The sequence below is a fragment of the Aureobasidium pullulans genome (genome assembly GCF_000721785.1).
Source record: "Aureobasidium pullulans EXF-150 unplaced genomic scaffold scaffold_1, whole genome shotgun sequence".
Lineage (NCBI taxonomy): Eukaryota > Fungi > Ascomycota > Dothideomycetes > Dothideales > Saccotheciaceae > Aureobasidium > Aureobasidium pullulans.
This window is the reverse complement of record NW_021941021.1, coordinates 2319536-2342753: the sequence shown is the minus strand read 5'-3', so window position 1 is coordinate 2342753 and position 23218 is coordinate 2319536. Positions and strand designations below refer to the sequence as shown.

The window sequence follows — 23218 nt, the reverse complement described above, 5'->3', positions numbered from 1 at the left end:
AGGATCAGTCGGAGATTGATGCCGGTACATCAAATTCACATATCTGGATCGCCAGAAAATCACGTTTGTGTGGGGACCATATTGTGAAAAGGTAAGAAAAGGGTTCGTCTACCATCAGAATTGTCTGTATGATTACAAGTTTGAGAAGTCATCAAGCACCAGCCGCCATGAAACGCCCATCCCGCTATGCATCCACTGTCCAGCATCCAGATATCTAGTTCAGGTCGGCTGTGACGTTGGAGAACTCGCCCTTCTCGAGCTTGGTCTTCCAGAAGATGGGGTTGGTGTCGTTGAAGCCGTGCTTGACCCAGCCCTCCTCCTTGACATGGTACAGGTTGATGTAACCACCAGAGTATGCATCTCTGTGTGTGGCGGCCAGGATACTGCGGCGGCCGAGTTCGAGAGCGTCCTCGTCTGACAAGTCGTAGCTGTATTCAGCATCGAGCACACCGTAGGCGAATGTCTGACCGGAGCCAACACAGAACAGGTTGCCGGCGAGGCGGGTGCCGTCACTGTCGATGTAGTAGAGAGCGGGTCCTTCTTGAGGTGTGACACCGGCGCACATGGTACCCTGTGAGATCATGTTAGCCATTCTGGATCGACGTCCTGGAAGCAGAGGCAACATACCATGCTCAAGCCCATGCCCTTGTATTGGTAGACCAGGTTGGCCAGAATCTTGGAGGCGGCGGCAACCGAGATACGGCGCTTGTGACGGAGCTCGTGAAGACGGCATTGCATACCAAGGTAGGCAAGCCAGTATTGACAGTCGGCAGCACCACCAGCCATGGTACCTAGCAGTTGGGGATTGATCTCAATAACCTTCTTGACGGTCTGACTGGCGATCCAGTTTCCTGCAGTGGCTCTGGAGTCGGTTGCCACAATGATACCGCCCTTGAATCTGAAGGCGAGGGTCGTTGTACCGTGAGCGAGCTTGATGGGGCAGCTGGGGTTCGAGTGGTCGTCGGTCATTGCGCGGAGCCATGATTGCGCCTGTGGCATGATTAGCTGCGGTTCCCAGATAATGTATGGACATGTGAGACTCACTTGTGCGACAGGAGGGAGAGCGAACTTGAGATCGATGGCAGTGGGCATAGCATCAACTAGCTCCAGCTGGTCCTGCTCTTGATAGCCCTCATCCTTGAAGGCCGGTCTGCTGTACTGCGCCACCAAGCTGTCCATCTTGTCTTGCGCTTGTGTATGTGTGTCGGGCGGTGATTAATCTGAGAAGTTGGAACGGCGATTCGGATGACAGGTAGTTCGATTCAGATGGCGGCGCGCAAAGTGCTTGGTGAAGGTGATGATTGATGGGCGGATGCAGCAGCTGTTTGGGAGAGCTCACCCACGTCACGTCTTCCGAGCCGGCGGAGTTTCCCAAGCTCCGAGCGTGACCCTGTCTCTATCTTCACCACCACAATTATCACACCATTTCCATGACATACAACTCCAACGGCACATAATATGACCTGGCTGCTGTGTGTAAAAGACTTTGATGTTCGGTTCATTATCAGTGATACTGTTGATAATGCCCGGCGCAAACTAAAGAAATCTCGAGTCCATGTCGTTTTACAACCTCAAATCCAAGCCGAAAGCAGCCACCTTGACGTGCAACACATCGACCTCTTCTCTCGATTGAATCGGACTAGGCTCAAGTCTCCACGAGCACAAGACATACGAGACTTTATCTGGGAGCATAGGACATCTCAACGAGTAGACCGTCAGACCGTGGTAGTGAGCACATCTACTCAAACGATGCAATCCTTGTGGCAGACGACATCTTTGTATTCAGACAACATTCAACGTGGTCGATTGGAGAGGCCATCCACGCGACCGTGGTCATGATCGATTACATCAAGCAGCTGTCCAAACTCTACGCCATGTACTGGTTCTGCCCAATTGCCTTTGACATGACCGTACTGCGTAGTTCTCTTGAGTCTGAGAGGGACGAATTACCGAGACGTTCGTAAAGACGAGAAATCTCCCAAGCCCTCTTGTCATTTCATCTCATCTCATTCCATGTCATTTCCTTTCTATTCTCCTGCGGGACTCTTTACTTTGATAGATGCCGGTGGCATATTCTCGAGACAAGTGCGATGATTTAAGAAGTACGTACGGCGTCGGGTTGTTTTGACATGAGGGTTGGCGTCAACATGAGGACGCGTAGCATTCGACAACAACAATTCACTTCGATATTATGTCATACTCCCATCACAGAGGAGCCCGAGTATAGAATAGTCTCTTCTTCAACAACCAGCATAAGCCAGTGTATCAATGAAAAGTGGGTACGATGTGATGAACACAAAGTGTGATATAAGAAATTGCAGAAGTGGAGGCCCCGAAGGACATCCATGAGAAGTCTTGTACGCGCTGTGCAATGCATCAAGTCTTCTCAGAAGTATCGCCTTCTTGATCGCGAACTTCCCTCCAAGGTAAGTATATCAGAAAGAAAGAAAGAAAGAAGGGGTGTCCCTGGTGCAGGAGGGGAGGAGGCTTTTATAGAGAATTGTAGAGGGCAGACTGGCGCACTGATTACTAAGCGGATTACTAAGCAGCTTAGTAAGCAGGATTACGTAATCAATCTTGAGAGGAGGGGTGGTCGTGGTTGTGAGACCGGAGGTGAACGGTGAAGTGAGGCCTGAGAGCGCTCTCAGAGATCCGGCTCCTGGACTTCCCACCTTGAACCAATGCACAATTTCAAGCTCATTTTCACTTAGACAGTGCTCTGGGTTTCAATGGTATTTTGTCGGAAATCTTGCTCAACATCCCGATACACGTTGGCCTCTTCAACTTTGGCAATGTTTACCTGGTATGACGTGTACTGTAGCAATCAACATTCGATATGCCGATATACCGAGCTTCCTCTTCCATGCTATGCTCTTTCCACCTTTACGTACTAACAGGAACAACCCAATCGCCTATCTGAGTAAAGCAGATATTCAGTTACCACACATCTACTCATCCTTCCTCCCACATATTTATCGTAGCAATCATGGATACGTCAAAGCCCATCAACCCCAGTGACCTGTTCTCAGCCAAGGGTTTGACGGTCGTCATTACAGGAGGTGGTAGCGGTCAGTTCCATATCTTGACTACCAAACATGAGGACCTTGCTGACATCGTACAGGTATCGGCCTCGCCTTTGCTACCAGTCTCGCAGGATCTGGAGCCGAGAAGGTGTACTTGCTAGGACGCAGAGTCAAGAACCTTGAAGACGCTGCCAAATCGATCAACCCTGATATTATTGTACCAATCCAATGCGACGTTACCGACCAATCGTCCATCGATGCCGCCGTCAAGCAAATCGAAAAGCAGTCATCTCATATCGACGTCTTGATAAACAACGCTGGTGTTCTGGGCCCCGACCACAAGGGCATCAGTGATACTCAGAGCATTCAGGAGCTACAAGAGATCATGAAAAGAGATTGGTCAGGCTGGGACACTTCGTTCCAAACAAACACTTCGGCCATTGTCAGTGTCAGCGCTGCTTTCCTGCATCTGCTCGACGCGGGCAACAAGAAGAGAGGCTGGGCTACAGGAAGAAGAGAGGTCCAAGAGAGAGTTGAAGGCAGCGATTCCAGTGACCCAAGATCAAGTCAGATCATCACTGTCGCCAGCATTGCCTCCTTCAACCGCTTCGTGACTGCCGGTCTGGCATACTCGGCGACCAAAGCCGGTGCTGCCATGCTAGGAAAGGCGTTGGCTACTTTGCTCGCACCCTTCAACATCAGAAGCAACATTATTGCTCCAGGACGTGAGTGTATACATGCTGACATGGTTGCCGTATGGTGGACTAACATGACTTCAGGGTTCCCCTCCGACATGACTGCCGGCGATACCGGTTCATTCCCAGTCACTCAGATCCCTGCAAGTAGGTCTGGATCATACGAGGACATGGCAAGTATGATATTGTTCCTCGTTGGCAAGTCCGGAGCCTATCACAATGGCAATGTACAAGTGATTGACGGAGGACGCCTCAGCATGATGCCTTCAACGTACTGATTGTCCAAAGCCCTTGCTAGCGTACTTGATGGTGAGATAGATACACCCATAATCCATTGAACATTCGCTTAGTACCCGATGTACTTGCTGATAAAGACTTGCTGCCTGATTTTTGAGTGAGTTGGTGGTGCCCAAGACCAAAGAGCGGTCTACCCAGGGACCTTGAACTCGGACTTTAGTCAAAAGTCAAATAAAGAAAAAAAGATACTCTTAGGCATCAAGGCAGTAGATGCATGCATGCACGCCAAATGTCGAGCCGTGGTACTGGACCCTACTTGGCTGCCCGACGCTACATTGACGAATCAGCATCATCGTCTCGGACGTCGGACGGGCTGCGTTCCTCGAGCTGTTGGGTACGACACGTCCGGACGAGTCGAACACCATGCCATGACAGCTGTCAATGGTGTACTGTTAGCTTCGCACGACATGTACAACGTCTCGGAATCTACTGGACAGTTTTCGTTGCCTGATGCCACGGATGCCCAAAGGAATTAAATTGTTCTGCTGCGGCAGCTTCGGGTTGCGAGACTATAGGCTCCACGAGGCACTGCATGGCAACCACGACTTTCAAGGATCCATTCATGCGCCTGCCCGTATGCCTTGAGTTATTGGAGGAGGATACGTCCAACTTAGCCGAAGTGAGTACAAAGGCAAGGGGTGATATAGAAGAGACGGAAGCCTCGCCTATCCCGCATCCATTGGCACTCAGCTGACTGTTGAGTGACGCGGGAAGGATGGTTCGAGGTCTTGAGGTGGTGAGGTGGGATGGTAGATGTAGCGAACGAGTTTCGTGATGAGGGTTGTAGGAGGGAGAGGATGGGGACAATGAGGATAGATAAGTAAGTGCAGCGCTACGCTCGTCTCAATCGTCTTCTTATTCTCAATCTCTATCTTTCCATCTCTCCCATCTCAAAGTCAAAGATCCTTCATACCAGAACAATGCCTTCCGCAACATACACCTACGCTGTCCAACCTACTGCTCCGTGGGCGGTCTCGACGAAGACATCAGCGTACACAGCTGCATCTCAACCTTACCAACCATCACCGGTCTATGGCCAGCTCTACCAGCCACCACCATCGCGATCTGAAAGCATCACCACAGGGGGAGGCTCATACTCAATTCCAAGCAGAGCCCAGTCAGTAAGCTCTTACTCGGGTAGTGAGAGCAACAGTCCTGTCGATGCACTTGGTTACATGGGCGAACGGCTTAACAGGGCGATGGATCCTACTCCCCTGGATCGCAGCCTGGCAGTACAAGCTCAAAGGTAGGACACACTCTTATGCTTGAAGTGTGTGCCTCTGACATCGTGACTAGATCTGGAGAGCTTAATGCCAAAACTCGAGAACTGCAGGCTCTTCAAGCGTTGGCACAATCTCGACTCAAGTCTGCCAGACGAAACTTTGCCGATGGCATTCAAGCTGCCAAAGATGTCCAGCGAAATCTTGAATGGACACAAGGGAGAGTTGGGCAAGTGTCAATGTTGCTACAGATGTCAACAATGATGACTGACTGAAGACTAGAGCATTGAATCAACGAGCGGCACAGAGGTGGCCGGCTCAATACGCAACAGCGAGTTCACGCTTTCCTCCTCTTGAAGACTACTGAGACCGGAGTTGTTCTGTTGGACAGGGTATTGCCAAACAAAAGGATGTTTGATGCATGTCTTGTTAAGTGTCAATGTTGCCTCGGAAGGTCAGTGTCCAGGGCGTTCCAGCAGTCTGGTAATTCTTCAAAGAGATGTGTTCTGAGTCGCACAGTTTCACATGTGCAAACAAAAAGTGAAGGACGAGTGACTGAATGCATCTAACTCGTCCGCAAACGGAGGTGTTCAATCTGGTGAAGTCTCGTCTGTTCGTCCACGTAACTTCTCAATTTCAATTGCAGCAGAAGTGCAACCACCATGTCATCTTCGGACCATTCTACACGACTCTACAGATGGAGACAGAAGAAGGAGCAGGAGGATCTCCAAGAGTTTGGTATGCATCTTGAGGTTAGTAAGAAGGAAGTCCCGACGGCATGTGCCGTGCCAAGCACAAAAGATGGGTGAAAGCTCTCAAGACAGGAAGGCTCGCCCAGCCACACCCTCTGCAGCGTCATTTGACACAAGTTTATCGACTTTCTCTCAATACCATCGCATCTGTTCGATATTAACAGATCCATTGTTCAGTTTACCCCCAAGATTGACCGCCGCATCGGTTCCAATATGTCGCGCTCCGCTACCACCCTCTACGTTTCCGGCTTTGGTCCCGCAACCCGCGCCCGTGACCTCGCCTATGAGTTCGAACGGTATGCAACCAACTGCATCTTGCCATTTGCGCATTGCGCCTGTGATGCGCAGATGGCAAGCTTCGACTTCCAATGGCCTGACGCTGACTTGCAATAGCTACGGCCGTCTTGTCCGTTGTGACATTCCCGCTCCCCGTACCTCTTCCAGCAGACTGTGAGTGCTTCTCTGGCACGTCAACCTCCCCAGCACACCGCTAACCTCTGCATCAGTTTCGCCTTTGTCGAGTACGAGAGCCGTCGCGACGCCGATGACGCTTACCATGAGATGCACAACCGCCGCATCAGCCGCAGCGAAGAATTGAAGATTGAGGTTCGCTCACACCCGCCACGCCTTCAACCGACAACGAAAGACTGACATTCTTGACAGTGGGCCAGAACTCCTCCTTCCGCCTCCTGGCGCTTCGATGCTGGCCGTCCCCCTCGTGGTGAGCGCGGTGATCGTGGTGACCGTGGCGATCGTGCAGACCGTGGCGACCGTGGTGATCGCCGCGACCGTTCTCCCCGTCGCCGCTCCATCAGCCCTGCACCTCGTTCCCGCCGTGGTGATAACTCTCCTCGCAAGGAAGACCGCCGTGAGCGCGACTACGACCGCCGCGACCGTACCCGTAGCCCCGAGGACCGTGAGCGCGAGAGAGAGCGCGATGTGAGAGAGCGTGATGATGACCGCGAACGCGACACCAAGCGTGAAGACGATCGTGAGCCTGAGGAACGCCCTCGTGAGGACCGCGAGGACCGCGAGAGAGAAGAACGCGAGCCTAACGGCGAGGAGGCCAAGGGTAAGGACAACTGTTTTGCGGAATACACATGAAAACAATGCTGACATACTGCATTGTAGAACCCGCCGTGGAGTCTCCTCCTGCCGCCGCAGCCCACGATGACCTCGACACGGCAGAGTAGTAGCCCTGCGCTCAAGTCATTCTTACTCCACTAACCCCATCACCGATAGCGTGAGCTATTCCAACTGGGATAGTGACAGATTCGGAGTCGCAATCAGTCACACCTGGCCGGCATGATTCACCTTCCCCCCCCCACAGAGCTGAAACCTCATCGCCTCCTGCAGCGTTCCAATTAATGGGTAAAATGCGCGAGGTTTCATGCTATTGATGCCCTTTTTCAACGTTATGTTTTTTTGCTGTTGGGGATGCTTCTACGGCGGGCGTTTTCACTCGAGATTGATAAAAATTAGCAGCAGCGGTTCGACCTGTTCGTACGAGGCGAGCGAATACACGAGCGACACGCACAATCGATATCGTATCCAATCAAAATATCAACCATCCGACATCCTCCCACGAAGCGATTGATCCACGAGATCAAACGAAATGCGAATTCGAATCGATCCCTTCCCCCTTCCGTATATCGTCCACGATCCACACCATGCATTCTAGCCCCGCCGTCGTTTTCCGTCTCTCGTCTACTCACCCTTCCCGAACCCCCCTTCGCGACCGACTTTGGTCCAACTCGATACATCGACTTCTTGCGCGTTACATTTTCCCGAAGGTAATTCCATATTCATCGTAGGTTCTGTTATGTGGTTTGAGGACGGGCGTGTGGACCATATGTTTGCTCTCTCCAACGCTGGCTGTAAGTCCTGCGACACCTCAGTAGACGTGGGCAGAATCTGCAATCATCTGGTTCGTTGCCGAAGTTTGCAAGGTGTTCGTCTAGTCTCTCTTCTGCCTAGTTGATAAAGAATTGCACGCTTTGATTTGCTAGCCATTGACGTGCCGTCAAAATTTACGTTTGCTTTTTCTTCGATCAATTTGTGCATGTGGCAGCTTTCTGAAGATCGTCGTTCGGCCTCTGCAGGAGAGGCTTTGAGTATCGGTCGAGAGCTACCAACGTCTCTCTTTCTGCAGTCCCAAAGCGCTAGGTAGACGGTCTCGCTATCTTGTGCGGATCCAATTGAGGAGCTTTTCGTTGTGCCAGACTGCGATTGACGATAGACGTTTTGTCCATTGAACACGATAATGTTTCACTCTATATTGACAAGGTTCAACATTATTTCTATACTGGATTCTGGGTATCTCATCTAATTGTTGACAAAAGAAAATCTACTCCAACTTCTAATCGTCTTGCCGTACTTGAAAAACACAATCGGCACTGGGACCATGACCAAACACACAAAGGCCAATACCGAGCAAGCCCATCCCGTCCCCAGACCTTCAAACATCGGACCTGCGAATAAAGGAAAGGAAGAAGATACAATACTTCGTACAACAATGTGGATGGACATGGCGGAGTTGCTGTGGATGAGGTAGGTGTCGACGATGTATACGATGCCGGCGATGAAGATGAGTAGGAGGCCGAGACCTACGAAGAAGGCGGCGATGACTTGGGATGCCCAGTGTGTGTCTTGTGACCATCCTAGCCAGAAGAGGGAGGGAGGTAGGATGATGGCGCCTAGGATCATGGGTGGAAGACGGTCTTCGGGTTCGGCGCCTTGGTTCGCTAGCCAGCGTTTCTTGTACCATGTCAAGGTGAAGATGGAGAAGAGTATTCCGGCGGTGATGATGCCGAGGGTTACGGCGGCGAAGGGGAGGTAAGAGACTGAAGGGCTCCATCCACGGTTGCGAAAAGAGAACGGGATGGCCTGGTATGACAGGAAGAGTGTTCCATACACGATAGTGAGATAGATCGTGCAAAAGATAAGGATGGGCTCCTGAACGAACATGCGAACTGGCTTGGTAGCATACTTCTGCACCAGAATCTTTATGTCGATGGGAATTTCCTCGAATTTGGCATGAAGATCTGAGTTTCCAGTCTGGCGGCGAAGTCGTTTAGCTTTGCGCTTGAGAAGGACAGGCTCAAAGGTCTCGCGTATAATCAGGAGGCCGAAGAAGCCAACCAGACCAACAAAGATGAGCGTAAGCCAGGCTGTCCATCTCCAGTTTAGATGATTTGTTGCGTAGGCGCCGATGATGGGGGCGAATGTCGATCCTAGATTGATACAGGTGGATGATAATCCCAACCCAACGCCTCTGGTGATTGGCGGCCAGATGTCCACAAACATTCCTGATACCACGGCGAAGATGGCACTGCCGAACAGTCCCTGAAGGAAGCGGCATACAAGGATAGTTTGGACGTTTGATGCCACTGCTTCAGGAATCTGCCAAAGACCTAGACCGAAGAGACCTGTCCACAGAGGAATGGTACGACCCCAGACTTCACTCATGGGGCCGAAGATAAGAGGACCGGCGGCGAATCCAAGGATATGTAACGTGATACCCAGATTCATCACCTCATGTGAGACACCATACTGCTGTGCAGTGATTCTAGTAGCCGGACCGAAAATACTAGCAGACATTGAGGTCGCGATGACGAAGCAACTGGCTGTGATGGAGAAGCATACTTTACGCCACATAGGCCAGTTCATCGGTCTTGCTGGATCATCATCACTGTCCCAAAGCACAATGTTGGGATCTGTTTCGAAGCCGTCATGGTCATGGCATGGTTCTCCCTCCTCGTCTGTGAGACCTTGTTTACAGCGAGGACACGCTGGATGTGGTGGCTTTCGCGATGTGGTGCGTTTGAGAGTAATGCCATTGTCGTCTGATCCCGAAGACTCAATATCCTGTTCAAAGGATTCCTTGCTGAAGTGGGGTGATTCAGCTTCTTCAAGACGGTGTTGTTGCTCGTGAAGCCCTTCTTGCTTCTCCAGATCTGTGTCCATTGCGAAAGTTTACTGCTCAAAGAAAGGCGGATGATGATAGACCAATTGCCGCTTGAGACGCATGGGTTTCCTGCTGAAGGTTGTTATAGAATGATTGGGCGTAATATTATTCGAAAGAAAGCGGATTGCAGCAAGACGGGACAAGAACGAGAATATAAGGAAACTTGATCCCGCGAGATCGCCTTCGGCCAAAGACAAGCATCCGGCGTGCTTCAGCCGAACTCCCTTGGCAACGACCATATTCATCACCCAGTCGGACCATTGTGACTCTTCTACATGATCTTGACGGCATTTGCTCTGGATTTTGTGACCACTCTCGATTTCATCGTTTCATGGTTGTGTGACGCGGATGCGGACAGTCTCACCACCTCCTCATGTCCGCCGACGCTGCACCGGCGACCATAATTCCTGACTTCTATCTCAATTCACGCACATTGCCGTAAAGCTACCCGTCACAGTAGACACTCTTTTTGGCCCAATCTGTTGTGTTCAAGACTGCGGAGTCATGAAAGTCAAATATGATCGTATGGTTGGACGGCAGGCTTTCGCGGTAAGAAATCCGTGCCTCGTAACGAGGGCATAGGGCAAGCAGGTGCGCGTCGCGAAGAAGTAGAATGTGCCTCCGGAAAAGCTCTTTTCCGAACGCTGCTCAACGTCGTTTGCCTAACATGTCGAGCTTGACAGCCTTTTGCCATTAACAATCCAGTCACGACCTGCGATCAAATGCCGACAGATAATGCTGACACAATGAAGCACCCTCAGCACAACATGATGTAAAGCACGGGCAGAAAGAAAGGTTATGATGAATCTGAGAATCTGTAAGAGAGTGTGGTATTTCTTCCCGACTGCGACGATGCTCAAAAAACTCCCTGATATGAGAGAATAACAAGCAAAGAAGCTTCAACCCATTGTCTATGGGTGCAGGTCCTCAAAGACCATGAACGAGTAACTCCTCCTCGACAATGCAACCTTGGACAGCCCAAACCCCATGAGGAAGCTGCGACCCGAAAAAGAAAAGCACTGTGTCTCGTGCTATTGCCGCCAATCTCTCCTTGCTCCTCTTGGAAGCCAGCCTTGACATCTGCGATTTTCTGGCAGACCAGAGGCCGACTCTCAGTACATCTTGCTCTTCTTCAGCTTTGCCTCCATTGCCTCCTTCTTGTCTTGTGCAAATTTCTTGACAGCCAAGTTGTTGAAGTGACGCTTGACAGGATCCAACTTCTTGCGCTCGAACATCTCTCTCTGGATCTTCGACATGTCGGAAAGCTTCTCCTGGCGAATGGCCTCACGACGTTCTTCGGAAGTAGAGCTCATCATCTTGCGGGCAAGCTGACCGACGGCTCTCTGTTCTTCGAAGCTGAAGCTGTGCTCGTTCTTGAGAACTTGCTTGTCGGTGGCCATCTCCTTCAAGATCTTGAGACCCTCCTCTGAAAGCTTCAGGTCCATCAGCACCAAGAGGGTGCGCACAGACTGCTGGAACTGATCCAAGCTGACTCCCTTGTCCTCCTTTTCGACCTTCTCGAGTTTTGCTCTGCTCTCGGAGAAGAAGGCCTCGCGGAAGACCTGCAGCTCATCACCAAGGAGGTCCTGACCGATGCCCATGTTGTTCCACAGGCACTGGATGTCGTTCTTGATGTTGTCGACCCATGCCTTGTCGTCGACCTCCTGCTGAGCAGCCTTCTCCTTGTCGTCACGTTTGTCGGGCCCGCGTTGTTTGCCGCCGCCCAGGCGAGCAACCGGGTCGGACAACCAGAAACCCATACGCTCAGCCAGCTGGAGGAGGTAGCTGCGGTCCTCGGCATAGTAGTCCAGAGCGTGAGGGGGTCTAGGGGGGTTGATCTCTACGATGGAGGTCTCGACGTTGGGGATCACGTCGTAACCCTGCTCGTCGGTCTGGTCAGTCTCGACAAGCGTGTAGTCGCGGTTCAGCTCGGTGCCGCCAAATTCGTGACGGTCGGCCTCGTTAGGCTCCTTGACCCTGTCCTTCCATTGAGATGGACGTAAAGACATGTTTGAGTGTGTTGGGACCTGGGTGTCGTGTCTTGTGGTCGATGGTTGTGTGCTTGTGGTGCTTGTTGACCGATTGGGATTGAGATTGTCGAGATGAGATCTCTCTGAACTGACTGAGCTGAGTTTATATCTGCTGCTCGCCGAGTGTTTGTCGTCCTTCCGGTTCGACGCGGAAACTAAAGCTCCAAACAGAAGCTGGCGGATCATTCTTTCACCAACCTGGTTATCACATGTGGTTTGCTATTTGCCCTCTTTGGTTATGGATCAGCATAAAGACGACACACTGAAGATCGACAAAGGCAGCTGTATATCCAACATGTTTCTCAAGAGTGTTGGAGAATTTTCTCTCTGCCCTTTCACCCTCTTCTTTGATCTAGATTCAGGAGAGCGTGTTGGCCAAAAGTTTCTGGGCAATAGCCAACACGTCATGTACCTCGTAACATGGACGTAGCCGCAGAAGGTTTGTCCCGGCGCAGAGATCCTCTCTCTTCCCGTAAGGCCTCTAAACTGCCTGTGAAAGGGCAGAATGCTTTTGATGATCAGGTACACCTCCTTTGAGGCCGGCGCTTCTTATTGATTTCTTTGGACAACCACATTAAGACCAAAAACATTGTGCCTTCCCAAGGCCGTTTTGTAAGGTGTCTCGTCAGGCTGAGAGCTCGGTCCCAGCGTGAATCCTATGCCCCTACTCTATGTTACTGCTAATATGTTGTGCGAAAAAGAGTCCCGAAAGACTCTGGTCATTTCCTCAAGACCCTGCTAGCTATACTTTGCGGGCCTGGGCGAGCATCTCATAGGCCATAGAGACGCTCTCTCTGCAAGGGATAGGGTAAGTTTGAGTCTTACATGGAAATTCAGAGTGCTGTTGCTTGTTAGAACGAAGATTTTGGGGATAAATTGAACATGATCTAATTTTTGATATTTAGTTCGCTTCTAGCAGGTCTACGTAACCGTCACATCATAGTCTTCTGCAGATCGACAGCATGATATACTGACTCCCTCGAGGAAAGGGCTGTACTTCTGGCCATGGTGTTCCGATCTCAGCTAGCAGTTCACGCATTTCATCCATGGTGCCCACGCGGGCTATGCAACAAAGACAGAGTTCCTTCTTGGCCACTATCCATGCTTTTGCACCATCTTTATCGTTGTTGTCATGGTGCCAAGATTACTCTCCCTCGTCACCGCCATCGCCATCGCACCAGCATTTTGCGCTCTGATGTGCATTCTTGATTCGATAATGGCCAAATCTATGGCTTCCTCGACTGCTGGTAGCGTCGAGATTGCTCTGATGAGCCTCTGTGCGATTCGATCATTCATCTGAGTATCACGTAGTAGTTTGTTGACGCTCGAAAGGCATACTGCCGTCTGGAAATTCGGGCTCGACTCGAAACTTTGATAAGAGTCTCGTTTGGGAGCGAAAACAGTCCGGCCATCTTTGCGCGTCTAGTCTGTATTGTGAAAGAAGGAAGTGCAGCACGATGATGTGTCTATGTGACTTTGTGTAAGCGTCGGACGTGCTTAAAGAAACTCACACCCACATGGCTCTGTTTCCCTCCAAGCATTGGAACACGTAACCTCGAGGGGTATCAGTTGACCTGCCAAACGTATCCTCAGACCTCTCTTCTCTCTGACCAACACTCGTTTCTACCGAATAAGACACAATGTGTGACAGTACCAGAGTCTTGCCCGAGAAGATTGCGAGACACGAAGCAAAAGAGAGGGCCAAGAGCCAACACGAGTTTCGACTGGAGTGGGCTCTATTACAAGAGCAAAAAAAGAGCGAGAAGCTGTACAGATTACTAAGGGAGGAGGAAAAGAGGAATGAAGAGCTCTTCGGAGCTCTAGAAACTTCACGCAAGAAGTGTCGAGAGACAAAGGCAAAACTGCTGAACAAGACACTGTCCGAAGAAATCGAGCTTCGGAGCATCAAGAATGTGAGCACTCCCAATATTACGAGTGTTGAATGTACCGTGAGCGGATGTTGCTGACGATGCTCTCAGACTTTGCCGACGCGTACAGATGGCAGGAAGAAAGGTTCAAAAAGTGTTGCAAAGATTGAACGAGAGATGATCACACTCTGGTACATCGACAGCACAGGCAGACAGCTTGTCAAGATCTACAAGGATACTCCAATGAGCATGCCCTTGGTGAACTTCCGAGAGATGCATCCAAACACCTTCTCGAAGACCGGGTCCTACTCACATGGGGACACAATCAAATTCGAGGTACCATTGATCTTCGACGACGACACTCCAGAATCTGTAAGTTTTTAACATAGAATTTGACTACAACTCATCAACTTATCATCTCGTGTAACAACAGCTAGGTTTGAAGGATTATGACGAGATCACCGTGTATCAGGCGTGCGCAGCTTCACCGCAAGCTATGATGGAGGCATCGAGAGTGACAATCAAAGGCTTAGAAGCCCAGCAAAAGAGGAATAGAGGAGGGACGAAGTAACCGGTATCTCGACCGTTTCTGTTTCAATGAAGTCTTGCACTCCAGAACACAGAATTGATACTGGTGCCGAGGAGCGTTCTGGGTAGTTACTTCCTAACGCAATCACCAGAGAGCCTGCGAAACTCTCCTGAAGTCTAACTCGTGCATAAACTCTGTCGTCATGAAGCTCGCCGATTTGGGTTTGTTTGAGTGCATTTGTCGCGCTTCCCCCGGCCAAGATCACATGAGAGCTCCAATGACCCTGCCATATAGACATTCCTTCCCTTCGTGACAGTTTGACAACTTTCTACGCTCAATATATTTCGAAGCTGGAGATGTCTTCACGCAGCTCGCCTCTCCAGAACGGGCGAAGAAGTAGACAGTGGGTCGATGACCACCAAAGTGACCGTGGAGACTACATGAAGTGGTTTGGCGGCGCGAAAGAGAACCAGGAGCTTATAAGATTGCTACAGAAGGAGCAAGCCAACTACCAAAAGCTGGAAGTGGACTACCAAGACCTTCTTGAGAGATTCGAAGTGCTTCAGGTGTCGTCTCTGAGGCCTGGGACCACCTCTGTCGACGGTATCATGACGCCCGACACTGTATGCTCCAAACATCAATATCAGAGAGCCTCGCTGACCAAGTTGGCTCCAGACTCTGCCTTCGTTCACGAGCGATGCCGAGACTGTTAGGCCCGATGGTCCAGTCGAAAGAGCTTCGGTCATCTTGTCATTCATATACATTGGCAAGAGCTCATGCAACCAAGAAAAAACCCTCTTGAAGATGTACAGAGACACACCCATGAGCGAGGCTCTGTCCCATTATCGTCGAACACACCCTGATGTGAGCTTCAAGACTCGCGGTTCTCGAAAAAACTCGGGCCAGTATGTCGATATCTTCGAGACCGACACTGCAAACTCGGTAATTTTGTTCCTGATCCCTTGCTGTCTGCATCCAACCATCTAACAAATGATAGCTCCATCTGCAGCAATTCGACGAGATTCATGTCTTCCCGTATGGATCTTCACCACATCTCATTGATCTGACGGCACCTAGAAAGGGCTGGTCGAATCCATTTTCGTGGCTCAAGTCCAAGACGAGCAAGGAAAACAGTTGCTGCGGAGTTGAACCTGTGGTACAGAGTACGAAGAACGAGTAGTCAGCATCTGCTGCACCTCCAAAGTACTCAGAAGCTCACATGAAGCATCGCAACTGACAGTCGGATCCATGTCTTGAATTTGCTCAAGCCTCACAGATAGTCATATATACTGAGTCACACCTATGCCCGAATATATCTGTCTGCCTCTTCTACTTCCACTACTGAGCTTCGAACTCTTTGCGCTTCAACAACAAACCATCACAATCAGCATAATCATCTCAGGCCTATCACATCGTCGACATGACTTCTTCCAACACCCAGAGTGAAATCGCCTGGTCATCTGCCACAGCTACAGGAGCAATAACCGAACCCGAACCCAAACCCAAAACATCAACCAAACGCAAGATATCCAGCAGATGCAACCCAGAAACCGAACTCAAAGTTGTAAAATTGAGACGGGGTGAAAGTATCTTCGGCCCCTTCATCGAAGACGACAAGCCCGAGAAGGAAGCGTCAACACCCCAGGGTGAGCCTGGAGAGCATGTATGGACAGAGTATCTAACAGAAAATGGACGAGTGTTCAACACGAGACTGATGGTGTGATCAGGAACAAACTAGCGGGTCATCGAGCGGCAGCACTGTCAGCGAAGATATTTGAGGGGAAAAAGAAGACGGAGGCGAACATTCCGGTATGCGTTTGTCGGTAGACGAGTTTGGGAACAATGGAACTGCTTCCTGTATGGCAGTCACCTGGATGGGCTTTCGGCAGTATTGCAAGAGAGGTCTGTAATGTTGTAGATGGACAAAACTGCTGTTACATCGGGCGTGTTCGACGCAGACAGCTCTTCCACTTAGCAAAACCTCAAAGTTGCTCAATATACCGCTTCAGATAGTCAGCCATCCTGAGTCACATATAGACTCATTTTGGAGAATTTCACATATACATATATCCGACTACAAGCCACTACCTCTTCCTCACATCTCACACAACTTTCTCTCACGATAAGAACAAGGCTTCTAGCAACACAATCAACATCACAGATAAACAAGATCGCCAGCAATCAGCATGACTTCTTCCACCTCCCAGAACACAACCTTCACGAGTTCAACATCAGCAGCCATGTCATCAAACACTCTTGCCACTGCATCAAAACCTCAACACTCCACCGACACCACCTTAACTTCCTCAAGCAAACCCTCAAGCCTCAAATCTGCAGCCACATTCTTCGGCACCCTCCCATCAACACTGTATCCGCCACCCCTTCCCAAGGACCCCAAAAGTCCCACAATCTCAACAATACAAGAGATAAGCATGCTTCCCACATCCAGCATGAACCCCATAAACCACAAGAGCCACAAAAACCACGAGGACCAGCAAAAGAGCAAGCAAAACCAAATATCAACAAGTTCTGCTTGGGACAAAGAGAGAAATCGCGAGTCTTCTCATGATGAGGACAAAAAGAAGATGAAGATTTGGTCGAATTTAGAGCCCAGAGAGTGTCGTCATGGTCAGTGGTTTCTCTGAAGCGACATGGGTAGCAATGTGCCGAGGAAGATTTTATCTGAACACAAGCGACGAAAGCTTGAGGATATTTGCATTTCTATGGAGCGATGAAATCAGAAGAGTAAAGGAGTGAAGGAGCGATCGAAACGTAGATATGAGTCTCTTTCCAAGGACATAACTCTCCTTTCAAAAGACACAACGAGAAGTCGGTGCTTGGGTCAAAGATCAGGACACAGGGCAATACCGTCAAGGTGTCAGACGTCACGGAGACTTTGTTGTACAAGAGAATGCGCATACATATCGAGCACAGCGAGGGAATCATCAAATCGATTTTCAGAAAGAAAAAGTTGTAATTGCATCAAAAGAAGATCAAAGTTAAACTCCAGACCTTGTATGAAGAAGAACATGGAAAAGAAAAACACCAGAGAGAATGCAATGAAAAGAAAAAGAAAACACCCCCAAACCGGCCTATGCGTCCTCAACCCACACACCATGCCATCCAGAGCACCAGAAAAAAAAAACACTCCTGAAATTGCGCCTCCTTTTTTTTGTTACTTGTTCAAGTTGGATAAGAAAATCAACCTCCAATGTACAAACATCAAAGTGATTCCACCAAACATCGGTTTTTGAAAAAGAAAAAGGAATGGGAAAACACAACCTCCTGAAAGCAGCTTTTCGCCGTTACACCCCTTCTGTGCACCACCGCCCTATGCATTTGTGTAATTGCTGCGTTGCTCAGATCCCTGGTCTCGTTGCTTCGTCAAAGGGACAACATAAAGGAAAGAAGACAGTACTGGATGAAAAGAAAACAGGAAGAAGAAACAAGAAAGATGCAGTAAAGAGTAGTGTTGTAGAATGAGAGAAAAGAGAAGAGACCCAGTGCCAGGGAGTTGAGTACACTGGCGTTGAGATTGGCCCTCAAGGAAAGTGAATGAGAAACAGATTAGAAGAAATCATATAGGTGAGAGTTCAATGATGTCCTTCATCAGATTCGTTCGTCGTAGTCATGGTCAGATGATTTGCTGGTTGATCCATACAGACAGTCTTGTCTATCGTGCCCGCATGAGATAGTGAGACAGTCTTTTCCCAACAAAACAAGTGAATCAATCTCGTCATGAACCAGGCGGGGAGCCTGTGGACATTTGACGGTTGTGCTCCTCAAATGGTTGTTCTGTCAAACCAGCTTCGCGCGGCGTGAAGCGACGGGGGAAGGTGTTGAAGCGCGAGTTGGAGACACCGCCAGAGAAAGGCGAACCAAGTCTTGGAGGCTGTGCGACCTTGGGTAGATTGAGTCTGTCCGAGGCGTCGCCCATCTTGTGATCTGCAGTCGACGGACCAGGCGCGAAGGGGAAGTCGGTGTTCGCGTTTTGTGTCATGCCACCCATCGGCACAGCACTCAGACTGAAACCACGATTGCGCATGGGATGATGAGACGATGCTGGAGGTGCTGTGAAGACGTCTTCTAGGGATGGTTGCTGAGAGGCCGATTGCTCATCAACACCGAATCTGCGCTTCAGGGATCTGGCGCTCGGCATAGGACCGTCGAGCGGGAAGGGAGAACGCAACGATGGGCCTGCATCTGTGAGGCGGCTTCCGTTGTTATTCAAGAAAGCGCGTCCAAGAGATTGTGTCTTGTTCATAGAGTCCAAGAAGTTCTGACGAGCAGGCTCGCTATCATCAAAGGGTGAAGCAAGAATGCTGCCACGCTCAAAATGGTTCGATTGCATGCCAGATGAGGAACCCAGGCCAAGACCAAGTTGCAAAGATTGGCTCTTCTGATGAGCTGCACGTGCTCCAGAGCGGCCAATACGGGCATACCAATCCGAGCCACGACGCTGCTGAGGGGCCATGGGTGGTTGAGGAGTGCGCTTGTGAAGTTGAGCGAGAGGACCATCTGGCTGCATCGATGGTGCAGTTGCCTCGGCCAGCGAAACATTCAGATCACGGCTCGAGAACGACGAGGGCTGAGGAGTAGGGGGCTGAGCAACAGGGACGGCTGGCTGGTTAGGACTACTACTAGCGCTGACGCTGCTCGAAGACTCGAATGGAGAAGGACTGCGAGTGCGCAACAGTCTCATGTAGTGGGCAGAGAGAGAGGGCTTCCGCTTGCACAACTCGCGAAGACGGCGGCGTGCAGCACCTTCCGAGCGCGGCCACTTAAGTGCGACAGGGTTGTGTGAGTACGGTGCAGTTGGAGTTGACTGGTCCATAGCGTCAGGTTGGCAGACAGTATCGGGAGAGTCTGCACGCTGGATTGAGATACGCGGGATACCGTAAGGTGCGTGCGTGAGGCGATTTCCTCGCCAGGTTGCCTTTGCCTCGCGGGCAACGCGATGACAGACTCCTAATGGTGGTGAGGTGCCAGGAAGCATCTTGAACGGAGTGACCCTCGGATCCTGGACATAGGTCATGTACGTGAACCAAAGATGGTTGTCCATCTCCGGGGTGAAGTGAGCATGGCGCATTGTCTTGACACGTTTGGCGTTGGGAAGTCCGCTTGATGGTGTCATGGCGCCTGGTGCTCCAGACTTGCGTTCGAAGAAAGCGAAAGGATCACCGAATTCGCTTTCAGGGCTCGTGCAGCTGCCTGCGTCGAAAGAGGATTTGGAGTCGAAGCTGCTGCCATCTGAAGTTGCAGAAGAGTCAGAGAAGGTCGACGAGGCCGAGGAAGGTCGCTGGATGATATCTGATAGGTGTATGGGGTGGAACATGGACCATTCGGTGGCGTCCGTGGTCTCGATGTTGTAGGATGTCACCTGCGACGCAGGTGTCTTGGGCGGAGAATTGAGACGAAGGTGGCCGGGACGAGGTGCGAGGTATCCAGCGGTGGACATGTGGTGATCGAAAGAGTAGTGAGCCGGCTCGGTGCTTTCGTTGATCTCTACGCTGGGAAGGATTGGGGCCTCGTCCATTGCGCCAGTGTGCTGGTCGCGTGGGCGGCGACGCAGCTTGAAAGTCTGTTTTGGAACCGCGGGCGGTTCGAGGTCGAAGGAGTCCACGGCAGTGGAGGGACGAGCAGGTGTCTGTGGCTCGTCGTTGTTGTCGTAACTGAATTTGAAGTCGCGTGGAAGCGTGATAGACACGCTGGGCTTGTGCGAAGCCATGGCGTCTAAGTGCGCGCGCGGCGAACAACAAACCAAGCAGTCGGAAAGGATGCGCGATAGCAAAGAGGGGTTGAAAGCGAGTGTCAGGGGCAGCAAGTGTTGTGGTTGTTTGACGTCTGAGGCTCGCAACGTTCGAGATGCAGGTTAGTTGCGGCAATAGCGGTCGCGATTGTGGGCCGGATGCGCGTGCGAATCACAACAAAGCGGGAGCGGACGCGATGCGGTTGTGGATTTAAGCGGCCATCGAGGGTCGGAATGCAGTGAAGACAACAAGGCGCGAACAGAACAGTGCGAGGGAGAAGTGAAGTATTGGGCGAAGGGTTGATCGACAATTGCGCTTTGCGAGCGAGTGACGGAGGAAGGAAGGAGCGAAACAGAGGTGAGCGAAGGGACGGAAGGCGCGAACGCCCACTTCAACTGCTTCCCGGGGCCGTGCACCAGGACCTTGATTTGCTGATTGGCTGCAGCCCGTGCTTTGACGATTCCACTTTTGCTTTTGCACATCGATCTCTCCACAACATGTTGACTCGTAGACTACCGAAACCCACAGCCAGCTGTAGCTTACAGAACTCTCCATCGTGGCCTTGGACTGAGCGATTCTTTGCGCCGGCTCTCCTCACATCGCGTCCATAAACAACAACAACAACATCATCATCCAAAGAGACCATTATTATCCACAACAGCCGCGATCAATGCGGTGTAACATGCAAACGCCGCCCTGGGTCATGCGGCGGCCGCGCTCTAGCAAACCACTATCACACCGCCCTTGCGCACAAAAAGCTGCCGCCTGCTGGTTGTCGCTTCTCGGCTCCACACACGTGCTGTGCATCTTGTTCGCATTTTGGCGATCGTCCCGCATATTATCGGTGCGCGTGCTGAACCTGTCATCGTAACCTTGCTACAAGGCTGCAAACGTCTGTCTGTTGTTATCTCGTATCTTCGTGCCTCAATTGACGATGAGTTCTTCCCTCAACGTTGTTTCTACGTTGTTGAGTCAATCCTTGTTTATCGATTGGCCCTGCATGTACAAGTACCGTACTGCAGTAACTTTCTTGATTAATCAATCACACTTTGAGGGCACATCAACGCCTGTTCGGCAAGCCGTCTGGGACCCTGCGCCTGTCATCTAGGCACGCAATACAGACATGATCTGTACCGATGATAGTGCCGATGCATAAAAGTAATGACCGTCAATAACATTATGTTCATTTGTGGGTCACAGTCAATTATCAAACCTGGAAGAAGAACGGCTTGAGCTGCATTGGGAGAGGCTTGCATAATAGTATATCACCTGCGTCTACTCCTCCAGCGAGAAGTCGAAAGAAGCAAATGCCGCTTTGAAGGTCTCAACATCAGTGTTCTCTTCTGCCTCGCTCTGATCGCAGTCCTGCCAATGCGACCGCCCTTCTAGACCAAGCAGCTTGGCTAGCACTCTGCGTCCGAACTGTAGATCGAATCTGAATGACGAGTCTAGAGGAAGAACCATAGTCTTCTCCTCGGCTCCGTCCCAGATAGTAGCCTTGAAGCAGTCACCCTCGGCTGCGACATCGGTCGAGACACTTGATGACTCGAATGCCGGATAGTTCTGATTCTCGGCTTCAACTTTGAAGCCTGCCTCAACCAATCCCTTGCGAATAATGTCTTGAGGTACAGGCATGAATTGCCAGTGAATGTGAATACCGCCCAAACGGCTGATCTCCCATGTGACCGCACCAAGTTTGGCGGCTTCAGCAGCATCTTCCGATCTCTTGGTCAGCATGCTCTGCAAAGCAAGTCGATAGCGATGCATCTCCGCGATTGTGTCCTTCTTGGAGTCTTGGTCTTGTATTGACGCAAGTGTAGGCGAATGTTCGAGCGGGATAATGAGCATGTGTCCTGGGAAGCCCAGAGCAGGGAAAGTCTTGGGTGTTGGGAGAGGTCCCTTTGCTGTTGTCAAATACGCGCTGTTGCCAATAGAAGAGATGAGATGTGATGCAATGTTAGGGTTTGACAGACAAAAGAAGCATTCTGACGGGTTTGGGGTTGGACGAGCGCGCTTGTTACGACCTCTTGGTCGGCCACCATCGCCACCCGAAAAGCGTGAGAACGACTGAGCCTGTGATTCTACAGCCTTGCGCTTCTTCCCAGCGAACTGCAACGGAGAAGCTGTGACCCCTGACGGTACGGTCGCAGTGGGCGCTACTGACGTATCCAGTGTGAAGGCGTAAATCCACTTCTGCTTGTGTGCATTCCCGAAGGGTGCAAGACTGATGAAACGGGTGACCTGATATCCAGCGTCGTCTTCGCCTTGAGCATGGAAGAAAGGCTCGCGTTCTAAGAAGCCATCCGAGAAGGAAAAGTGATAGCGAGGCTTTAGCACAGTACAGAGGTCTGCAACGCCCTGCTGGGGGGTAGCCTCTTCTCCAATGTAGGCCGCATTGGAGCCAGTGCGAATCTCAGCGGGCCATTCGCTCGTCACTAGGATGTCCGCTGTGTTAGCGCCCCTCAACACCTTGATATCCTCCTGTGTGTGACTGGGGCTGAATTCTGTGATCAGGCTCTTATCAGAGACAGCGTCCATATGTGTTCCACCAAGTGCAACGATCTTGACACCTTCAGATGTCTTGACGGTCGTCCGCCGGCCGAGGAAGTACAGATTTGAGCATAGCTCGCCCGCATTGGCGCTCAACCTTTCCTGGACTTCATGAGGCAACTCGCGCTTTCCAAGAGCAAAATAGACTGGTAGAGTGATTTCGATTTTTCCATCAAGTAAATCTTTGAGTTGGCCGGCTTCCTCCGGACTAGGTGTCAGAGGGTCCGCGAATAAATCTCCAGTGATGATAGCAAAAGCGAAGGCATTTTTGGCGTGCAAGGCACATAACTTGCCCAAGACAGCAGAGATTTGGCCATTGACTGCGCCAACAACAGCACTAGAGAATTGTCAGTCGAGATGCTGGGATTTTAGTAAGCTCGATATGCTTACATCTTGGATGCCATCTTTGATCGATTATAGAAAGAAGAAACCGAAGGATCGGAATGATCGAGGCATGCAAAAGCTTCGACGTGATTTGATGGGAGAAAGAGCGACTGTGGCACAAGTGGCTGATGCGTCAGGGTCAAGCCACTTCCC

The 23218-nt window shown here is 50.8% G+C and overlaps 9 protein-coding genes across 9 annotated transcripts; 4 read left to right on the top strand and 5 right to left on the bottom strand.

The window, feature by feature from the left end:
* Window positions 1-85: 85 nt before the first annotated feature.
* On the bottom strand, window positions 86-1314 carry M438DRAFT_287883 (proteasome-domain-containing protein). The gene is made up of 3 exons (XM_029901637.1): window positions 1045-1314; window positions 628-990; window positions 86-571 (listed from the first exon to the last, which is right to left on the bottom strand). The coding sequence occupies exons 1-3, from the start codon at window positions 1177-1179 to the stop codon at window positions 215-217; spliced, it is 855 nt and encodes a 284-aa protein (XP_029766185.1). The 5' UTR covers window positions 1180-1314; the 3' UTR covers window positions 86-214.
* Window positions 1315-2986: 1672 nt separating this feature from the next.
* Window positions 2987-3996, top strand: M438DRAFT_263582 (NAD(P)-binding protein; the record flags this gene model as incomplete). The annotated part of the gene is made up of 3 exons (XM_029899895.1): window positions 2987-3068; window positions 3122-3748; window positions 3803-3996. 3 exons carry the CDS (start codon window positions 2987-2989, stop codon window positions 3994-3996), a joined length of 903 nt encoding a protein of 300 aa, XP_029766184.1.
* Window positions 3997-4899: 903 nt separating this feature from the next.
* Window positions 4900-5793, top strand: M438DRAFT_309913 (uncharacterized protein). Its single transcript, XM_029902398.1, has 3 exons — window positions 4900-5261; window positions 5312-5459; window positions 5513-5793. Exons 1-3 carry the CDS (start codon window positions 4936-4938, stop codon window positions 5600-5602), a joined length of 564 nt encoding a protein of 187 aa, XP_029766183.1. The 5' UTR covers window positions 4900-4935; the 3' UTR covers window positions 5603-5793.
* A 407-nt stretch (window positions 5794-6200) lies between these two features.
* On the top strand, window positions 6201-7180 carry M438DRAFT_371029 (uncharacterized protein; the record flags this gene model as incomplete). Its single annotated transcript, XM_029908229.1, has 5 exons — window positions 6201-6283; window positions 6381-6437; window positions 6494-6593; window positions 6651-7059; window positions 7119-7180. The coding sequence occupies 5 exons, from the start codon at window positions 6201-6203 to the stop codon at window positions 7178-7180; spliced, it is 711 nt and encodes a 236-aa protein (XP_029766182.1).
* Window positions 7181-8267: 1087 nt separating this feature from the next.
* On the bottom strand, window positions 8268-10082 carry M438DRAFT_341702 (MFS general substrate transporter). The gene has a single exon (XM_029904566.1). It carries the CDS (start codon window positions 9951-9953, stop codon window positions 8313-8315), a length of 1641 nt encoding a protein of 546 aa, XP_029766181.1. The 5' UTR covers window positions 9954-10082; the 3' UTR covers window positions 8268-8312.
* Window positions 10083-10685: 603 nt separating this feature from the next.
* On the bottom strand, window positions 10686-12650 carry M438DRAFT_341701 (uncharacterized protein). Its single transcript, XM_029904565.1, has 2 exons — window positions 10852-12650; window positions 10686-10784 (listed from the first exon to the last, which is right to left on the bottom strand). The coding sequence occupies exon 1, from the start codon at window positions 12168-12170 to the stop codon at window positions 11067-11069; it is 1104 nt and encodes a 367-aa protein (XP_029766180.1). The 5' UTR covers window positions 12171-12650; the 3' UTR covers window positions 10686-10784; window positions 10852-11066.
* Window positions 12651-13624: 974 nt separating this feature from the next.
* M438DRAFT_351331 (uncharacterized protein) lies at window positions 13625-15561 on the top strand (the record flags this gene model as incomplete). Its single annotated transcript, XM_029906709.1, has 6 exons — window positions 13625-13897; window positions 13964-14224; window positions 14590-14602; window positions 14676-15004; window positions 15057-15323; window positions 15379-15561. The coding sequence occupies 6 exons, from the start codon at window positions 13625-13627 to the stop codon at window positions 15559-15561; spliced, it is 1326 nt and encodes a 441-aa protein (XP_029766179.1).
* Window positions 15562-17712: 2151 nt separating this feature from the next.
* M438DRAFT_393803 (uncharacterized protein) lies at window positions 17713-20465 on the bottom strand (the record flags this gene model as incomplete). The annotated part of the gene is made up of 2 exons (XM_029909125.1): window positions 18243-20465; window positions 17713-17798 (listed from the first exon to the last, which is right to left on the bottom strand). The coding sequence occupies exons 1-2, from the start codon at window positions 20107-20109 to the stop codon at window positions 17713-17715; spliced, it is 1953 nt and encodes a 650-aa protein (XP_029766178.1). The 5' UTR covers window positions 20110-20465.
* Window positions 20466-21406: 941 nt separating this feature from the next.
* On the bottom strand, window positions 21407-23085 carry M438DRAFT_371026 (uncharacterized protein; the record flags this gene model as incomplete). Its single annotated transcript, XM_029908228.1, has 2 exons — window positions 21407-23018; window positions 23072-23085. 2 exons carry the CDS (start codon window positions 23083-23085, stop codon window positions 21407-21409), a joined length of 1626 nt encoding a protein of 541 aa, XP_029766177.1.
* Between the last annotated feature and the right edge of the window lie 133 nt (window positions 23086-23218).